Source organism: Argopecten irradians, chromosome 10 (assembly GCF_041381155.1).
Source record: "Argopecten irradians isolate NY chromosome 10, Ai_NY, whole genome shotgun sequence".
Lineage (NCBI taxonomy): Eukaryota > Metazoa > Mollusca > Bivalvia > Pectinida > Pectinidae > Argopecten > Argopecten irradians.
In genome coordinates this window covers 3358506-3377622 of record NC_091143.1, presented here as the reverse complement: position 1 = coordinate 3377622, position 19117 = coordinate 3358506, and the positions used below count along the sequence as shown (strand labels likewise).

Below are 19117 nucleotides of genomic sequence, written 5' to 3'. Positions count from 1 at the left end.
ATTTTGGCTCTGACCCCCTGGGGGCAGGAGGGGGCGGGGCCCAATAGGGAAAATAGAGGTAAATTCACTAAAATCGCTACTTGTCCTAGAGTTCTGCTGCATAGATTGTAACCAAAAATTAGCCACAAACATCCTTGGGGGAAGGGGAACAGAACTTGTATAAATTTTGGCTCTGATCCCCCAGGGGCAGGAGGGGCGGGGCCCCCAATAGGGGAAATAGAGGTAAATCCTTTAAATCGCTACTAGTCATAGAGTTCTGAATGGAAGTTTACCAAATTTGGCCACAAACATCCTTGGGGGAAGGGGATCAGAACTTGTATAAATTTTGGCTCTGGTCCCCCGGGGCAGGAGGGGCGGGGCCCAATAGGGGAAATAGAGGTAAATCCTTTAAATCGCTACTAGTCATAGAGTTCTACATGAATTGTAACCAAATTTGGCCACAAACATCCTTTTTGGAAGCGGAACATAACTTGTATAAATTTTGGCTCTGACCCCGCTGGGGCAGGAGGGGCGGGGCCCAATAGGGAAAATGGAGGTAAATTCTTTAAATCGCTACTTGTCCTAGAGTTCTGCATGGATTGTAAACAAAATTAGCCACAAACATCCTTGGGGGAAGGGAAACAGAACTTGTATAAATTTTGGCTCTGATCCCCCAGGGCAAGTGGGGCGGGGCCCCCAATAGGGGAAATAGAGGTAAATCCTATAAATCGCTACTAGTCATAGAGTTCTACATGAATTGTAACCAAATTTGGCCACAAACATCCTTTTTGGAAGCGAAACAGAACTTAAATTTTGGCTCTGACTCCCCGGGGCCAGGAGGGGGCGGGGCCCCAATAGGGGAAATAGAGGTAAATCCTTTAAATCGCTACTTGTCCTAGAGTTCTGCATGGAATGTATCCAAATTTGGCCACAAACATCCTTGGGGGAGGGGGAACAGAACTTGTATAAATTTTGGTTCTGACCCCCAGGGGCAGGATGGGCGGGGCCCAATAGGGGAAATAGAGGTAAATTCTTTAAATCGCTACTAGTCCTAGAGTTCTGCATGGATTGTAACCAAAATTAACCACAAACATTCTTGGGGGAGGGGGAACAGAACTTGTATAAATTTTGGCTCTGACCCCCTGGGGGCAGGAGGGGCGGGGCCCAATAGGGAAAATAGAGGTAAATTCACTAAATCGCTACTTGTCCTAGAGTTCTGCATAGATTGTAACCAAAATTAGCCACAAACATCCTTGGGGGAAGGGGAACAGAACTAGTATAAATTTTGGCTCTGACCCCCCCGGGGCCAGGAGGGGCGGGGCCCAATAGGGGAAATAGAGGTAAATTCTTTAAATTGCTACTAGTCATAGAGTTCTGAATGGAATGTAACCAATATTTGGCCACAAACATCCTTGGGGGAAGGGGATCAGAACTTGTATAAATTTTGCCTCTGGTCCCCCGGGGCAGGAGGGGCAGGGCCCAATAGGGGAAATAGAGGTAAATCCTTTAAATCGCTACTAGTCATAGAGTTCTGAATGGAAGTTTACCAAATTTGGCCACAAACATCCTTAGGGGAAGGGGATCAGAACTTGTATAAATTTTGGCTCTGGTCCCCCGGGGCAGGAGGGGCGGGGCCCAATAGGGGAAATAGAGGTAAATCCTTTAAATCGCTACTAGTCATAGAGTTCTACATGAATTATAACCAAATTTGGCCACAAACATCCTTTTTGGAAGCGGAACATAACTTGTATAAATTTTTGGCTCTGACCCCGCTGGGGCAGGAGGGGCGGGGCCCAATAGGGAAAATGGAGGTAAATTCTTTAAATCGCTACTTGTCCTAGAGTTCTGCATGGATTGTAAACAAAATTTAGCCACAAACATCCTTGGGGGAAGGGAAACAGAACTTGTATAAATTTTGGCTCTGATCCCCCAGGGGCAAGTGGGGCGGGGCCCAATAGGGGAAATAGAGGTAAATCCTATAAATCGCTACTAGTCATAGAGTTCTACATGGATTGTAACCAAATTTGGCCACAAACATCCTTGGGGGAAGGGGATCAGAACTTGTATAAATTTTGCCTCTGGTCCCCCGGGGGCAGGAGGGGCAGGGCCCAATAGGGGAAATAGAGGTAAATCCTTTAAATCGCTACTAGTCATAGAGTTCTGAATGGAAGTTTACCAAATTTGGCCACAAACATCCTTAGGGGAGGGGGAACAGAACTTGTATAAATTTTGGTTCTGACCCCCGGGGGCAGGATGGGCGGGGCCCAATAGGGGAAATAGAGGTAAATCCTTTAAATCGCTACTTGTCCTAGAGTTCTGCATGGAATGTAACCAAATTTGGCCACAAACATCCTTGGGGGAGGGGGAACAGAACTTGTATAAATTTTGGCTCTAACCCCCGGGGGCAGGAGGGGTGGGGCCCAATAGGGGAAATAGAGGTAAATTCTTTAAATCGCTACTTGTCCTAGAGTTCTGCATTGATTGTAACCAAAATTAGCCACAAACATTCTTGGGGGAGGGGGAACAGAACTTGTATAAATTTTGGCTCTGACCCCCTGGGGGCAGGAGGGGCGGGGCCCAATAGGGAAAATAGAGGTAAATTCACTAAATCGCTACTTGTCCTAGAGTTCTGCATAGATTGTTACCAAAATTAGCCACAAACATCCTTGGGGGAAGGGGAACAGAACTTGTATAAATTTTGGCTCTGATCCCCCAGGGGCAGGAGGGGCGGGGCCCAATAGGGGAAATAGAGGTAAATCCTTTAAATCGCTACTAGTCATAGAGTTCTGAATGGAAGTTTACCAAATTTGGCCACAAACATCCTTGGGGGAAGGGGATCAGAACTTGTATAAATTTTGGCTCTGGTCCCCCGGGGCAGGAGGGGCGGGGGCCCAATAGGGGAAATAGAGGTAAATCCTTTAAATCGCTACTAGTCATAGAGTTCTACATGAATTGTAACCAAATTTGGCCACAAACATCCTTTTTGGAAGCGGAACATAACTTGTATAAATTTTGGCTCTGACCCCGCTGGGGCAGGAGGGGCGGGGCCCAATAGGGAAAATGGAGGTAAATTCTTTAAATCGCTACTTGTCCTAGAGTTCTGCATGGATTGTAAACAAAATTAGCCACAAACATCCTTGGGGGAAGGGAAACAGAACTTGTATAAATTTTGGCTCTGATCCCCCAGGGGCAAGTGGGGCGGGGCCCAATAGGGGAAATAGAGGTAAATCCTATAAATCGCTACTAGTCATAGAGTTCTACATGAATTGTAACCAAATTTGGCCACAAACATCCTTTTTGGAAGCGAAACAGAACTTAAATTTTGGCTCTGACTCCCCGGGGCCAGGAGGGGCGGGGCCCAATAGGGGAAATAGAGGTAAATCCTTTAAATCGCTACTTGTCCTAGAGTTCTGCATGGAATGTATCCAAATTTGGCCACAAACATCCTTGGGGGAGGGGGAACAGAACTTGTATAAATTTTGGTTCTGACCCCCAGGGGCAGGATGGGCGGGGCCCAATAGGGGAAATAGAGGTAAAATTCTTTAAATCGCTACTAGTCCTAGAGTTCTGCATGGATTGTAACCAAAATTAGCCACAAACATTCTTGGGGGAGGGGGAACAGAACTTGTATAAATTTTGGCTCTGACCCCCTGGGGGCAGGAGGGGCGGGGCCCCACAATAGGGAAAATAGAGGTAAATTCACTAAATCGCTACTTGTCCTAGAGTTCTGCATAGATTGTAACCAAAATTAGCCACAAACATCCTTGGGGGAAGGGGAAACAGAACTAGTATAAATTTTGGCTCTGACCCCCCGGGGCCAGGAGGGGCGGGGCCCAATAGGGGAAATAGAGGTAAATTCTTTAAATTGCTACTAGTCATAGAGTTTTCTGAATGGAATGTAACCAATATTTGGCCACAAACATCCTTGGGGGAAGGGGATCAGAACTTGTATAAATTTTGCCTCTGGTCCCCCGGGGGCAGGAGGGGCAGGGCCCAATAGGGGAAATAGAGGTAAATCCTTTAAATCGCTACTAGTCATAGAGTTCTGAATGGAAGTTTACCAAATTTGGCCACAAACATCCTTAGGGGAAGGGGATCAGAACTTGTATAAATTTTGGCTCTGGTCCCCCGGGGGCAGGAGGGGCGGGGCCCAATAGGGGAAATAGAGGTAAATCCTTTAAATCGCTACTAGTCATAGAGTTCTACATGAATTATAACCAAAATTTGGCCACAAACATCCTTTTTGGAAGCGGAACATAACTTGTATAAATTTTGGCTCTGACCCCGCTGGGGCAGGAGGGGCGGGGCCCAATAGGGAAAAATGGAGGTAAATTCTTTAAATCGCTACTTGTCCTAGAGTTCTGCATGGATTGTAAACAAAATTAGCCACAAACATCCTTGGGGGAAGGGAAACAGAACTTGTATAAATTTTGGCTCTGATCCCCCAGGGGCAAGTGGGGCGGGGCCCAATAGGGGAAAATAGAGGTAAATCCTATAAATCGCTACTAGTCATAGAGTTCTACATGAATTGTAACCAAATTTGCCACAAACATCCTTTTTGGAAGCGAAACAGAACTTGTATAAATTTTGGCTCTGACCCCCCGGGGCAGGAGGGGCGGGGCCCAATAGGGGAAATAGAGGTAAATTCTTTAAATTGCTACTAGTCATAGAGTTCTGAATGGAATGTAACCAATATTTGGCCACAAACATCCTTGGGGGAAGGGGATCAGAAATTGTATAAAATTTTGCCTCTGGTCCCCCGGGGGCAGGAGGGGCAGGGCCCAATAGGGGAAATAGAGGTAAATTCTATTAATCGCTACTTGTCCTAGAGTTCTGCATGGATTGTAAACTAAATTTGGCCACAAACATCCTTTGGGGAAGGGGAACAGAACTTGTATAAATTTTTGCTCTGACACCCTGGGGGCAGGAGAGGTGGGGCCCAATAGAGGAAATAGAGGTAAATCCTTTAAATCGCTACTAGTCATAGATTTCTGCATGGAATGTAACCAAATTTGGCAACAAACATCCTTGGGGGAAGGGAACACAGGCCCACTTGGTAAATTTTGGCTCTGGCCCCCGGGGGCAGGACGGGTGTGGCCCAATAGGGGAAATAAAGGTAAATCCTATAAATCGCTACTTGTCCTATTTTGTTTTATAAAAGAATCATTTTTTATGAAAAAAAAAGTTATTGATTAAATAATATATACATGATCAGCAGATATCAAAAAATATCCTTTTAAATTATAAAGATTTTTGAAAATTGATTATGATAAATTGATAAATTAACGTTAAAATTTATTACTGTAGTTTAATTAATATTTGACATAATAGGTTTTTTTTTTCTTTTCTTTTATTCTATAGAAAAAATAACATTATTGTCATATTTACTTTTTTAAACATAATCAATGTTATTGGTAATAAAATTTGACTTGTAGAAATATCTAAATAGCTGAATTTTAACACGATTAATTATTGACCCTCAAGTTTAATATTTTGACTCTCAGGAATTTGATTTGACCCTCAGGATTTTAGAGCCAAGGGTCACTGACTCTTTGAGATTTTGATCCTACTGGATGCCCTGTTTTTACAGTATGCACATACAGAATACTATCATGAATTTTGTACACATATAACTACTTTTTTTCAGACTGCTTAACTAGCTTTACGGAAGTAGAGGAGTTGGAAGAATCAGAACTCTACATGTGTAGTAATTGTAAACAGAGACAAAGATCAACTAAGAAATTCTGGATACGACGGCTGCCAAATGTAAGTCAGAAAATTCTAAGAAATTTGTATGTTACGTTTACTGAGATTTAAGGTTAAAATAGTGTCGTACAATCTAATCAGAATTAGTCTTGTAGTTCTGCTCCATTACAATGCTCTACGATACGCTCCAAAATTAGATATAAACTTCTCGTTCGGGGTCACCACAGTATGACCTCTATGGGTAGCCAATCAGCTACTGCCTATGAAATCTCCCTTGGAAGTATAAACGGCTACTAGTATGTTCTGATATGTTCAGGTTCTAGGCCAGGGGTCATGCTGAGGTGACCCCGAAGGAGGAGTAGTTATATTTTGTATTGGAGCGTTTCATAGACCATAGTCGTAGAACGGAATTACAAATATTATTTTAATAAGATTGTAGTATCGTATAGGCTGTGATTTCCATGGTGTTGATATTTTTGCGGTTTTGTAGGTTATTGCTATTGGGATAAGGATTTGTCCCGGGGGAAAAAATTAAGAAATGGATGAATTATGCATACACTTATAGTCAAATAGAAAAAAACATTAAAAAAAAAAACGTGAAAATTTCATTTTCCCATTTTTTTGTCCAAATCATGAAATAGCCATCTACGGTATCTATTTGTCATTAAATAACATCCTAGAAATATCTAGGGTAGCAATTTAAAAGGAAAGAAATTGCAAAATATCTTAAATTCATCAAATGACATCGTAATAGTCAACATACTTTTTGTTTCCAGGTTTTATGTTTACACATAAAGCGCTTTAGATGGCAGTCCTTCTTTCGAATGAAGTTGGAAACTTTCATAGAATTTCCACTCCGAGAGCTCAATATGAACAGATATGTCCTGGACAATTTGGTACGTTTTAGGACCTCGGAAATTTAATTGCTCAATTAAGTCACATTATTTTAAGTGTACACGCCTAACAGATGTCGTTTGATGTGTTACTTTTATATGTAAAACAAGTAGTGAATGACATGCTATCTGATCTTTGAATTATCACGTTTCAACATACCATTGGACCAAGGTGAGTTTATGCGATACCCTGGCATCCGTCCGTATGGTATTGATTTATGATGAGACCCATGGGAGTTTTGTGTTTGTTAAATGTTCATTAGGTTGGCCCTGTATGTTATTGTTTTATGATGTTTTAGCATGAGACCCGTGGGAGTTACGGAGGGAGTAGTCAGTATGACCTTGCTGCTGTCATTGTACACCATGGATCTGGGTAAGGGACTTCCTTCTTAAGTAGGAGTACAGAATTATATCTAGTTTTAATGACTTTCAGAAATAAAACATAATTAAGTATGTTTGTAATATCCCAAAACAAACATTGACTTTAATGACAGGTAATAGTTATCTGAATTATTAATGAAATGGCTACATAGCAAAGGTCAACAGCAAATTCTATTGTAATTCCATTGTAAGTCCAAATATTCGTAGGTAGATAACTAATTTGATCAGTTTGTGATCTTTCAATTCTACCTACTAAGTTATGTTTGGTTTTGGGGATTTTCAGTGCTGGATCAGGTCATTATACAGCGTATGCCATGCACGAAGGTGAGAGGTTTCAACATCTTTGGAATCAGTATTATGATAGACAACATCTTTGGAATCAGTATTATGATAGATAAGTAATAAATAAAAATCAATTAGTAAAAAATTCAAGATGTACTTGGTTTAGCATTAATTTCAATATCTTTCTTGAAAAGTTATCTTTGAAATTTATGTGATTAAAAAGTTCATTACTCATTGAAAGAAGAATGCATCATGTTTTCTTTAGAATAACAATACATGTATCATGTGGAAAGTTGAATTTTAGATAGTTAGTGAAAGTAATCTAATTAAAATTCGACTTGTAATTCCGCTCTACTACGATGCTCTATGTTAAGGTGACCCCGAATGAGAAGTTTACAGATCTTGTATTGAAGTGTACCGTAGAGCACAGGGGTGTAAAAATCCATTTGCCCGACGCCGGGGCAACCAGTTTTTGAGTTCGGGCAAGTAGAAAAGTTGGTTCACATTGCCCTGGGCAAGCGACAGCAGAGTGAATTTCTGGACATAATTTTTCTGGTTCACTAACTTTTATGCTATATGAGACTTATAACTAAATACCTGGGGAAACAAACCTGCCTAAATATTTCTATAAACAAATAATTTAAGATTATAAACAATTTTTATTTCACAAAAATAAACGTGAAGTTTCTAGTATAGCGCACCCCGAAAGTTTAGAAACATAATAATCAGTGCGCATGTCAGAAGTTGCTACGGTCATGTAAACATGTCGCCATTTTGAATCACTGCTTCGAAGAGCCCGGGGGTGAAACCCCCGAGAAAAGAAAGAAAAAAAAGAAAAAAAAAACTCAATTTTACATCTTGAACTCATCTTAACTGTTTTTGTAGCATTTGAAATATTTAAAAACAATTCTAGGGCATTTGAAAGGAACTTTGGCCTCAGTGTGATCTTCGATAGTGTTTGGACCATGGCCAGCACATGTGAACACTGAGTCGCTGTCTTTTCCACCCCAAATTTTCCTCTGTTGAGCAATATTCACCTGACAAAATGAATAATGATCCAATTTCAATAAGCCAGTGGATGGATTTCATTTTTTCTGTCATATATCCTTCATTAGAATCATCACCATCGTAAACTATACGTGTACTTGTGTTTACAATTAAAATCAAAGTCCGTAAAATCACTCATTGCGCATGTTCAGCGCGTGCTCGGCTAACAACCAAAACGAAATCCCGAATTTTTTTCTCGTTCAGTCTACAATGTTTTCCGCATGATCCCTAGTTTTTAACCATAAAAAGACACGGTAAGCTCAAATTTTAACTTTTTTTTTGCATAAAAACCCATGGTTTTTTTATTTTTGACCGCCCGCTCACGCGGTGTCTATATATATACAGGTTGCCGTCAATAAACTCGTGATATTTCGCGGAAAAAATGGGGTCCGCTCTACTAGATGTGTTCCAATCAAGGATGTATATGAGAAGGATAAGTCACACTGGGTTTTGGGGAAGTCCAAGGCAGGCGCTTTTGTGTTTGTGCACTGACCGTGACGTTGGGCGAAGACTTATTTTCCTTTGATATCCGCCGGCACAGCCTTTGATGGAGCTTGCGGGTGCGAGGGTTACCGTCTTACTTTCTGAAGTGGGGCCGTCTTTTTATGAGCTATCGATTTTTTTAACGAAAATTTAAGACATATCCTCTAAATATTCCGTCTTTAAAGCAAGTAATAAATGTCGTGAAATTTAATTAACTTTACAATGGTGTTTCGTTTGACTCGATAAGACAAGTGTTTGTTGAGAAAAACGGTTTTTATTCCCGGTTCATAGGCGTCTCGCGTGGTGTTTAGTAATGTAAAGAGACAGACACGAATCCTTCTCACTTATAAATCCTTGGTTCCAAATAAACAAAAAATTGAAATGGTCATAACTGGGTCGCTAGGTGCACCTTCAGTTCAGAGACGTTCAATCTGATAAAACAATAATTAACTGCTTTTAAGTTATATATGAATATTTTTTAGAGTTAACTGACATTATTAGTTGTCTAAACCATTATTTTTAGCCATAAGAAAGAAGTTTTTCTCTGTAAAAACGCTCTCTGTTCAAGGTAGGAAGTTGCACTTGGGTACTAATAATGGAGTCGGAATCTGGTTTCAGGAATTCAGAAATTAAAAAAAAAAAAGAATGATAGAGAAACAAAAAAGAAAGTTAAAAATGCAAATAATGCTGCAAATTAATTTCTTTATTATTATTATTATTCTAATAATAGAAGGAAAATATTTAAAGGGACAATTCACTCAGGCTAATTCTTTTATATAACCAAGAAGCAAAATATGGCATAAATATTGTTCTACATTTCTTATGAAACATGTAACATACAATATTGACAAATTCCACGTCATTGTTTAGTATTTTAATTAATATCGTTGAAATATCAAATCGTTGATCAATACAATTAAGCAGGTACAATATGGATGCTGTACCCATACCCGAGCCAAAGTCACGCACGTTAAACAAATAAACTACATAACCACTGAGAAGGTGATAAAATGATTTTTAGGCAAGACAATTCACCTAATAAGGTAAACACACTACTATCAGAGCGATTTGAGCACTTCTAGACAAAAGTTGCATTATTCTACGAGCAAGGGACAGGGTTCGGCATACAAGAAGTTTGACCACAATGTGTAATGGCGGACAGCGAGCGAGTTTGAACATCTACACACATGTCACAACCATGGGCTTTTCAGGCATATCACAGTAAAACCGACTGAAAACCGACTGATCTAATTTCCAAAAGAACTGTTTTTTTCCGATATATGTACAAATTTTAATGCCCTCGTAGACTGAATTGTCCCTTTAATAGAATTAGAAATGTTTATTAGATAATTCTGAAGTTTTTTATTTTCTAGTTCCACTAGTACAGTACTACGATAAAACAAATGGGTTTTTTTGGGGGGGGGGGGGGGGGCCAAGTAGAATTTAATTTCGGGCAAGTGAATTATTGCGCTTTACTTGCCCGGGGCAAGTGACTTGGAAAAAATTCTTACACCCCTGTGAGCATCATAGTGGAGCAGAATTAAAAGTCTAATTGTAATTAGATCATTTGTGAAGTCATATTCATTCTTTAGTGTAAATTCCAATTTGGTTGAAACTTGCTTTATATCTTGCAATGCTATTGAATTTCTTAATAAACAGATTACTGTTATTTTTTTAAATAATCAAGTTCTTGTGAATGTTTGCCTGTTTGTAGGTCAGTGGTACCACTTTAACGACAGTACAGTGACCCCTTGTGACCCAGAGGTCGTGGCCAAGTGTAAAGCTTACATACTCTTCTACATACGGAGGGAGTTCAAACTGCCAGACTGTTTGGGCATCAACGGTAACGGCCATAGACAATGAGATGGGTCCGCATGATTGTAACTACCAGAGACCATTGTCCAGGTCGTCACAGAGAGGCTCTAGTCTTTACTGGGCCAACCAACACTCACCAGTGTTCAGGAATACAGGTTCACCAAGCTTTTCACCATCTATAGGAACAACTTGTAGTGTAACAGCAGTATTAGCCCACCAGTCTAAAGACTATTCCAGTAAAACAATCGCCCGATCCAGGGTGTCTAGCAGTACTATCTGTTTGGAATATTTACATATGTAAATCCAACTGGGGATAGAAATGGTATTTGGTCATGTATCTAGTAGATGTTGTAATGGAATAACATTACATGATACATTTCAAAATCAAACCATAATGGAATTTTGAAATCATTTTTTTGAAAGAAATGTTTTGGAAAAAAAATAGGGAAATTAGATTAAGAAAAAACGCAGATTTCTAATGTTTAAATTGTATAGATTAGAAGGTTTATTGTCATCCAGACCTGCCTATATGATTTATGTGTTAACCACGAATTAAGAAGTTATTATGAATAAAATAAATTGCCATTCAAGTTTATGAAATTATTCGTAGTACTAAATGCAGGAATGAACAGAGTTGCTATGTTTGACTGACCAGGAAGTTTTACAACAATGTTCATAGCTTATATATAGAAGGAAATAATAATAAAGCTATGATTTCATTTTTAGCTCATCTGGCTCGAAGGGCCGGTGAGCTTATGTCATGGCGCGGCGTCCGTCTGTCCGCCAACATTTCCTTTAAATCGCTACTAGTCATAGAGTTCTGCATGGATTGTAACCAAATTTGCCAACAAACTTTCTTGGGGGAAGGGGAACAGAACTTGTATAAATTTTGGCTCTGAGCCCCCGGGGGCAGGAGTGCCGGGGCCAAATAGGGGAAATAGAGGTAAATCCTATAAATCGCTACTTGTCTTAGAGTTCTGCATGGATTGTAACCAAATTTGGCTACAAAAATCCTTGGGAGAATGGGAACAGAACTTGTATAAATTTTGGCTCTGACCCTCTGGGGCAGGAGGGGTGGCGCCCAATAGGGGAATCAGAGGTAAATCCTATAAATCGCTACTTGTTCCAGAGTTCTGCATGGATTTTAACTAAATTTGGACACAAACATCCTTGGGGGAATGGGAACAGAACTGATATAAATTTTGGCTCTGAGCCCCCGGGGGCAGGAGTGGCGGGGCCCAATAGGGGAAATAGAGGAAAATCCTATAAACCTCTACTTGTCCTAGAGTTCTGCATGGATTGTAACCAAATTTGGCCACAAACATCCTTGCGGAAAGGGGAACAGAACATGTATAAATTTTGGCTCTGACCCCGTGGTTAGAGGAAGGGTGGGGCCAAATAGGAGAATTAGAGGTAAATATTAAAATTCAGAAAAGAAACAATAAACCTGTATCCAGAACATTACTTGGCATTACAAACCAGGTGAGCGATACAGGCCCTCTGGGCCTCTTGTTTAACAATTTATATTTAAGGCATATTAGTTCTATTAAACTGAAGCAAACTGGCTCTTGCACGCTTAAAGGTTTACTCTGAAAATAACTTGACACTAATTATAATTATATTGAGGATTAAAACACTGAATAGATGTATATGTAGTGTTTCAGTTCTAAAACATTTTTATTCCACACGTCAAAATATTATGGAAAAGATGCTCAAAATTGCATGATTTTTAATGTACAATGTTGTAAAGTTGGTATGTAGATCTGGTACTGGTGATAGAGCATAAACATGTTGTTTTATTTGCTTGGTGATTTTTCAATCATTTTCTGCCTGTATAAAAGTTTGTTCCTGGATTATTATCCAGGGTTGAAAGAGTCCACATCACACTTGAGTTGCTTCTTCTGAAAGTAGCCACAGAGAACAGTATGTATGTACGGTCCGAAGGTTTCCTCCTCGTAGCCACCAGAGAACATATATCTCCACAAAATATTTGAACAGGTTTCTTTATAGTGAACAATATATGTCAATATGATATAATAGGTACCTATACTGTCTCCATAGTCACCAGAGAACAGTGTGTGTCTATATGATATAATAGGTACCTATACTGTCTCCATAGTCACCAGAGAACAGTGTGTGTCTATATGATATAATAGGTACCTATACTGTCTCCATAGTCACCAGAGAACAGTGTGTGTCTATATGATATAATAGGTACCTATACTGTCTCCATAGTCACCAGAGAACAGTGTGTGTCTATATGATATAATAGGTACCTATACTGTCTCCATAGTCACCAGAGAACAGTGTGTGTCTATATGATATAATAGGTACCTATACTGTCTCCATAGTCACCAGAGAACAGTGTGTGTCTATATGATATAATAGGTACCTATACTGTCTCCATAGTCACCAGAGAATAGTGTGTGTCTATATGATATAATAGGTACCTATACTGTCTCCATAGTCACCAGAGAACAGTGTGTGTCTATATGATATAATAGGTACCTATACTGTCTCCATAGTCACCAGAGAACTGTGTGTGTCTATATGATATAATAGGTACCTATACTGTCTCCATAGTCACCAGAGAACAGTGTATGTCTATATGATATAATAGGTACCTATACTGTCTCCATAGTCACCAGAGAACAGTGTATGTCCATATGATATAATAGGTACCTATACTGTCTCCATAGTCACCAGAGAAACAGTGTGTGTCTATATGATATAATAGGTATCTATACTGTCTCCATAGTCACCAGAGAACAGTGTGTGTCTATATGATATAATAGGTATCTATACTGTCTCCATAGTCACCAGAGAACAGTGTGTGTCTATATGATATAATAGGTATCTATACTGTCTCCATAGTCACCAGAGAACAGTGTATGTCAATATGATATAATAGGTACCTATACTGTCTCCATAGTCACCAGAGAACAGTGTGTGTCTATATGATATAATAGGTATCTATACTGTCTCCATAGTCACCAGAGAATAGTGTGTGTCTATATGATATAATAGGTACCTATACTGTCTCCATAGTCACCAGAGAACAGTGTGTGTCTATATGATATAATAGGTATCTATACTGTCTCCATAGTCACCAGAGAACAGTGTGTGTCTATATGATATAATAGGTACCTATACTGTCTCCATAGTCACCAGAGAACAGTGTGTGTCTATATGATATAATAGGTATCTATACTGTCTCCATAGTCACCAGAGAAACAGTGTGTGTCTATATGATATAATAGGTACCTATACTGTCTCCATAGTCACCAGAGAACAGTGTGTGTCTATATGATATAATAGGTACCTATACTGTCTCCATAGTCACCAGAGAACAGTGTGTGTCTATATGATATAATAGGTATCTATACTGTCTCCATAGTCACCAGAGAACAGTGTGTGTCTATATGATATAATAGGTATCTATACTGTCTCCATAGTCACCAGAGAACAGTGTGTGTCTATATGATATAATAGGTATCTATACTGTCTCCATAGTCACCAGAGAACAGTGTGTGTCTATATGATATAATAGGTACCTATACTGTCTCCATAGTCACCAGAGAACAGTGTGTGTCTATATGATATAATAGGTACCTATACTGTCTCCATAGTCACCAGAGAACAGTGTGTGTCTATATGATATAATAGGTATCTATACTGTCTCCATAGTCACCAGAGAAATAGTGTGTGTCAATATATGATATAATAGGTACCTATACTGTCTCCATAGTCACCAGAGAATAGTGTGTGTCTATATGATATAATAGGTACCTATACTGTCTCCATAGTCACCAGAGAACAGTGTGTGTCTATATGATATAATAGGTACCTATACTGTCTCCATAGTCACCAGAGAACAGTGTGTGTCTATATGATATAATGGGTACCTATACTGTCTCCATAGTCACCAGAGAACAGTGTGTGTCTATATGATATAATGGGTACCTATACTGTCTCCATAGTCACCAGAGAACAGTGTGTGTCTATATGATATAATGGGTACCTATACTGTCTCCATAGTCACCAGAGAACAGTGTGTGTCTATATGATATAATGGGTACCTATACTGTCTCCATAGTCACCAGAGAACAGTGTGTGTCTATATGATATAATAGGTACCTATACTGTCTCCATAGTCACCAGAGAACAGTGTGTGTCTATATGATATAATGGTACCTATACTGTCTCCATAGTCACCAGAGAACAGTGTGTGTCTATATGATATAATGGTACCTATACTGTCTCCATAGTCACCAGAGAACAGTGTGTGTCTATATGTATAATGGTACTATACTGTCTCCATAGTCACCAGAGAACAGTGTGTGTCTATATGATATAATGGGTATCTATACTGTCTCCATAGTCACCAGAGAACAGTGTGTGTCTATATGATATAATGGGTACCTATACTGTCTCCATAGTCACCAGAGAACAGTGTGTGTCTATATGATATAATGGGTACCTATACTGTCTCCATAGTCACCAGAGAACAGTGTGTGTCTATATGATATAATAGGTATCTATACTGTCTCCATAGTCACCAGAGAACAGTGTGTGTCTATATGATATAATAGGTATCTATACTGTCTCCATAGTCACCAGAGAACAGTGTGTGTCTATATGATATAATAGGTACCTATACTGTCTCCATAGTCACCAGAGAACAGTGTGTGTCTATATGATATAATAGGTACCTATACTGTCTCCATAGTCACCAGAGAACAGTGTGTGTCTATATGATATAATAGGTACCTATACTGTCTCCATAGTCACCAGAGAACAGTGTGTGTCTATATGATATAATAGGTACCTATACTGTCTCCATAGTCACCAGAGAACAGTGTGTGTCTATATGATATAATAGGTATCTATACTGTCTCCATAGTCACCAGAGAACAGTGTGTGTCTATATGATATATAATAGGTACCTATACTGTCTCCATAGTCACCAGAGAACAGTGTGTGTCTATATGATATAATAGGTACCTATACTGTCTCCATAGTCACCAGAGAACAGTGTGTGTCTATATGATATAATAGGTATCTATACTGTCTCCATAGTCACCAGAGAACAGTGTGTGTCTATATGATATAATGGGTACCTATACTGTCTCCATAGTCACCAGAGAACAGTGTGTGTCTATATGATATAATAGGTATATATACTGTCTCCAAAGTCACCAGAGAACAGTGTATGTCTATAGTGTTTAACCTTGACTGTTGGCCCTGTGGGTATTTGTGAAACATTTCGTGTTATTTCCATACTCACTATCGATAGATTCATTATGTTGCTGATTTGTCCCACCATGAGAAAGTGTTACTATGTACATGTATCAAATTCTGGTGTCTGTATGGGTGGTTTTAATAGAACATGACTGTTCAGTGTTGAACATGACTGTCCAATGTTGAACATGACTGTCAAATGTGGTTGAAACAATATCTTTACTTATAAATTTATTGTCAGTAATGGTTAAGTGTTGGATTTAACTCCAGGCTTTTGCTTTGTATCTTAGATCTAGCATACTCTTGGGACAGAATATGAAGGAACAAATCATTATAAATAAGGAACAAATCATTATAAATCTAATCTAAATGTGAAATTAAGATAATATCATGGCCATAGGTTCTGTTTTATCGTGGGGAGTGGCGTTGGCCTGGTTGTAGCTTTGTATGGTTAGAATATAGCACAAAATCTTTCACACTAATGTTAAATCAATATATATCTAAACCGTATCAATAATAGCCCTGCTCTTGTGCCATGGTCAGTTGTATTGGTCCTGTGAAGCCATGACATTTTTTAGTCCCCACAAAACCTACAATTTTGACACTTGTCGATGACAATGGTTTAATGTACTTGTACCATCATGAATGTAACATGGTAATGATGATTTTGTCCTTAATGTATGGTGATTTCATCTTTTAACAGTTATACCAGCACTGCGGGGCTCAGTTATCTCGTAGAACATCTATATCTACTGTAACTGTAGTATACCAGCACTGCAGGGCTCAGTTATCTCGGAGAACATCTATATCTACTGTAACTGTAGTATACCAGCACTGCGGGGCTCCGTTATCTCGTAGGACATTTATATCTACTGTAACTGTAGTATACCAGCACTGTGGGGCTCCGTTATCTCGTAGAACATCTATATCTACTGTAACTGTAGTATACCAGCACTGCGGGGCTCCGTTATCTCGTAGAACATTTATATCTACTGTAACTGTAGTATACCAGCACTGCGGGGCTCCGTTATCTCGTAGAACATCTATATCTACTGTAACTGTAGTATACCAGCACTGCGGGGCTCCGTTATCTCGTAGAACATCTATATCTACTGTAACTGTAGTATACCAGCACTGCAGGGCTCAGTTATCTCGTAGAACATCTATATCTACTGTAACTGTAGTATACCAGCACTGTGGGGCTCAGTTATCTCGTAGAACATCTATATCTACTGTAACTGTAGTATACCAGCACTGCGGGGCTCAGTTATCTCGTAGAACATCTATATCTACTGTAACTGTAGTATACCAGCACTGCGGGGCTCCGTTATCTCGTAGAACATCTATATCTACTGTAACTGTAGTATACCAGCACTGCGGGGCTCAGTTATCTCGTAGAACATCTATATCTACTGTAACTGTAGTATACCAGCACTGTGGGGCTCCGTTATCTCGTAGAACATCTATATCTACTGTAACTGTAGTATACCAGCACTGCGGGGCTCCGTTATCTCGTAGAACATCTATATCTACTGTAACTGTAGTATACCAGCACTGCGGGGCTCAGTTATCTCGTAGAACATCTATATCTACTGTAACTGTAGTATACCAGCACTGCGGGGCTCAGTTATCTCGTAGAACATCTATATCTACTGTAACTGTAGTATACCAGCACTGCGGGGCTCAGTTATCTCGTAGAACATCTATATCTACTGTAACTGTAGTATACCAGCACTGCGGGTCAGTTATCTCGAGAACATCTATATCTACTGTAACTGTAGTATACCAGCACTGCGGGCTCAGTTATCTCGTAGAACATCTATATCTACTGTAACTGTAGTATACCAGCACTGCGGGGCTCCGTTATCTCGTAGAACATCTATATCTACTGTAACTGTAGTATACCAGCACTGCGGGGCTCATCTCGAACATCTATATTACTACTGTAACTGTAGTATACCAGCACTGCGGGGCTCAGTTATCTCGGAGAACATCTATATCTACTGTAACTGTAGTATACCAGCACTGCGGGGCTCCGTTATCTCGTAGAAATATCTCGTAGTAAACATCTATATCTACTGTAACTCTTAACGTAGTATACCAGCACTGTGGGGCTCCGTTATCTCGTAGAACATCTATATCTACTGTAACTGTAGTATACCAGCACTGCGGGGCTCCGTTATCTCGTAGAACATCTATATCTACTGTAACTGTAGTATACCAGCACTGTGGGGCACAGTTATCTCGTAGAACATCTATATCTACTGTAACTGTAGTATACCAGCATTGCGGGGCTCCGTTATCTTGTAGAACATTTATATCTACTGTAACTGTAGTATACCAGCACTGCGGGGCTCAGTTATCTCGTAGAACATCTATATCTACTGTAACTGTAGTATACCAGCACTGCGGGGCTCCGTTATCTCGTAGAACATCTATATCTACTGTAACTGTAGTATACCAGCACTGTGGGGCTCAGTTATCTCGGAGAACATCTATATCTACTGTAACTGTAGTATACCAGCACTGCGGGGCTCCGTTATCTCGTAGAACATCTATATCTACTGTAACTGTAGTATACCAGCACTGTGGGGCTCAGTTATCTTGTAGAACATCTATATCTACTGTAACTGTAGTATACCAGCACTGTGGGGCTCCGTTATCTCTTATTTATATCTACTGTAACTGTACAAGAACAAATATTTTAATGACATGTTTTCTAGTTGTCTAGTTGCTCAATGTTTGACTTATTACAGTACAGAATACATAAATTATGTGCATTGTATGATATTGATCCTGTTCTGACAAATGTAACTCACGGTGTAACAGTTTATTAACGTACATATCTAAATCATAACTTTCTAAGTAATGGTTGTAAAGTAATATTTTGTGTAAAATATATTATTTGTCTTATTTGACTGCCTGTTTTAAAGGAGGGAAGGCTATTTTGTCAGGTCATGTAGAACAATGGGATTAGGCTTGTAAAATATTTCATCTTGTGTGCCAGTGTGCAGAAGATGTCAGAATTTTGCTGAATTTAGTAGATAGCTTGATGAACTGATGATCAAATTCATATGTTTATTTTACTGGTTGTCCAAGACATCCAGTATATTTTTCTTAACACACTTTGATAGGCAATGAATGAATCAATGTAAATTTAATTGATTTAATAATATTTAAATAAGATGACTTAATTTTTGAGAAATTTTGAAATGAAAAAATTAAAAATAACACCAGATTTCCCCATTTTTCCCGATTATTTGATTTGAATCATACTTTGATAAGAATCA

The 19117-nt window shown here is 39.3% G+C and overlaps 1 protein-coding gene across 3 annotated transcripts in view; it reads left to right on the top strand.

Annotated features, from left to right (window-relative positions):
• LOC138332916 (ubiquitin carboxyl-terminal hydrolase 3-like) overlaps positions 1–11180 on the top strand; it is a 28294-nt gene extending 17114 nt beyond the window's left edge. For 2 of the 3 annotated variants that reach the window (XM_069280943.1, XM_069280945.1), the window contains 5 exons: positions 5627–5745; positions 6462–6581; positions 6878–6951; positions 7243–7283; positions 10486–11180. In XM_069280943.1, coding sequence (XP_069137044.1) covers positions 5627–5745; positions 6462–6581; positions 6878–6951; positions 7243–7283; positions 10486–10634 — 503 coding nt within the window. In that variant the 3' untranslated portion in view covers positions 10635–11180. The remainder of the gene's footprint in view (positions 1–5626; positions 5746–6461; positions 6582–6877; positions 6952–7242; positions 7284–10485) is intronic. The other variant, XM_069280944.1, reaches the window with a different exon arrangement.
• Positions 11181–19117: the final 7937 nt, after the last annotated feature.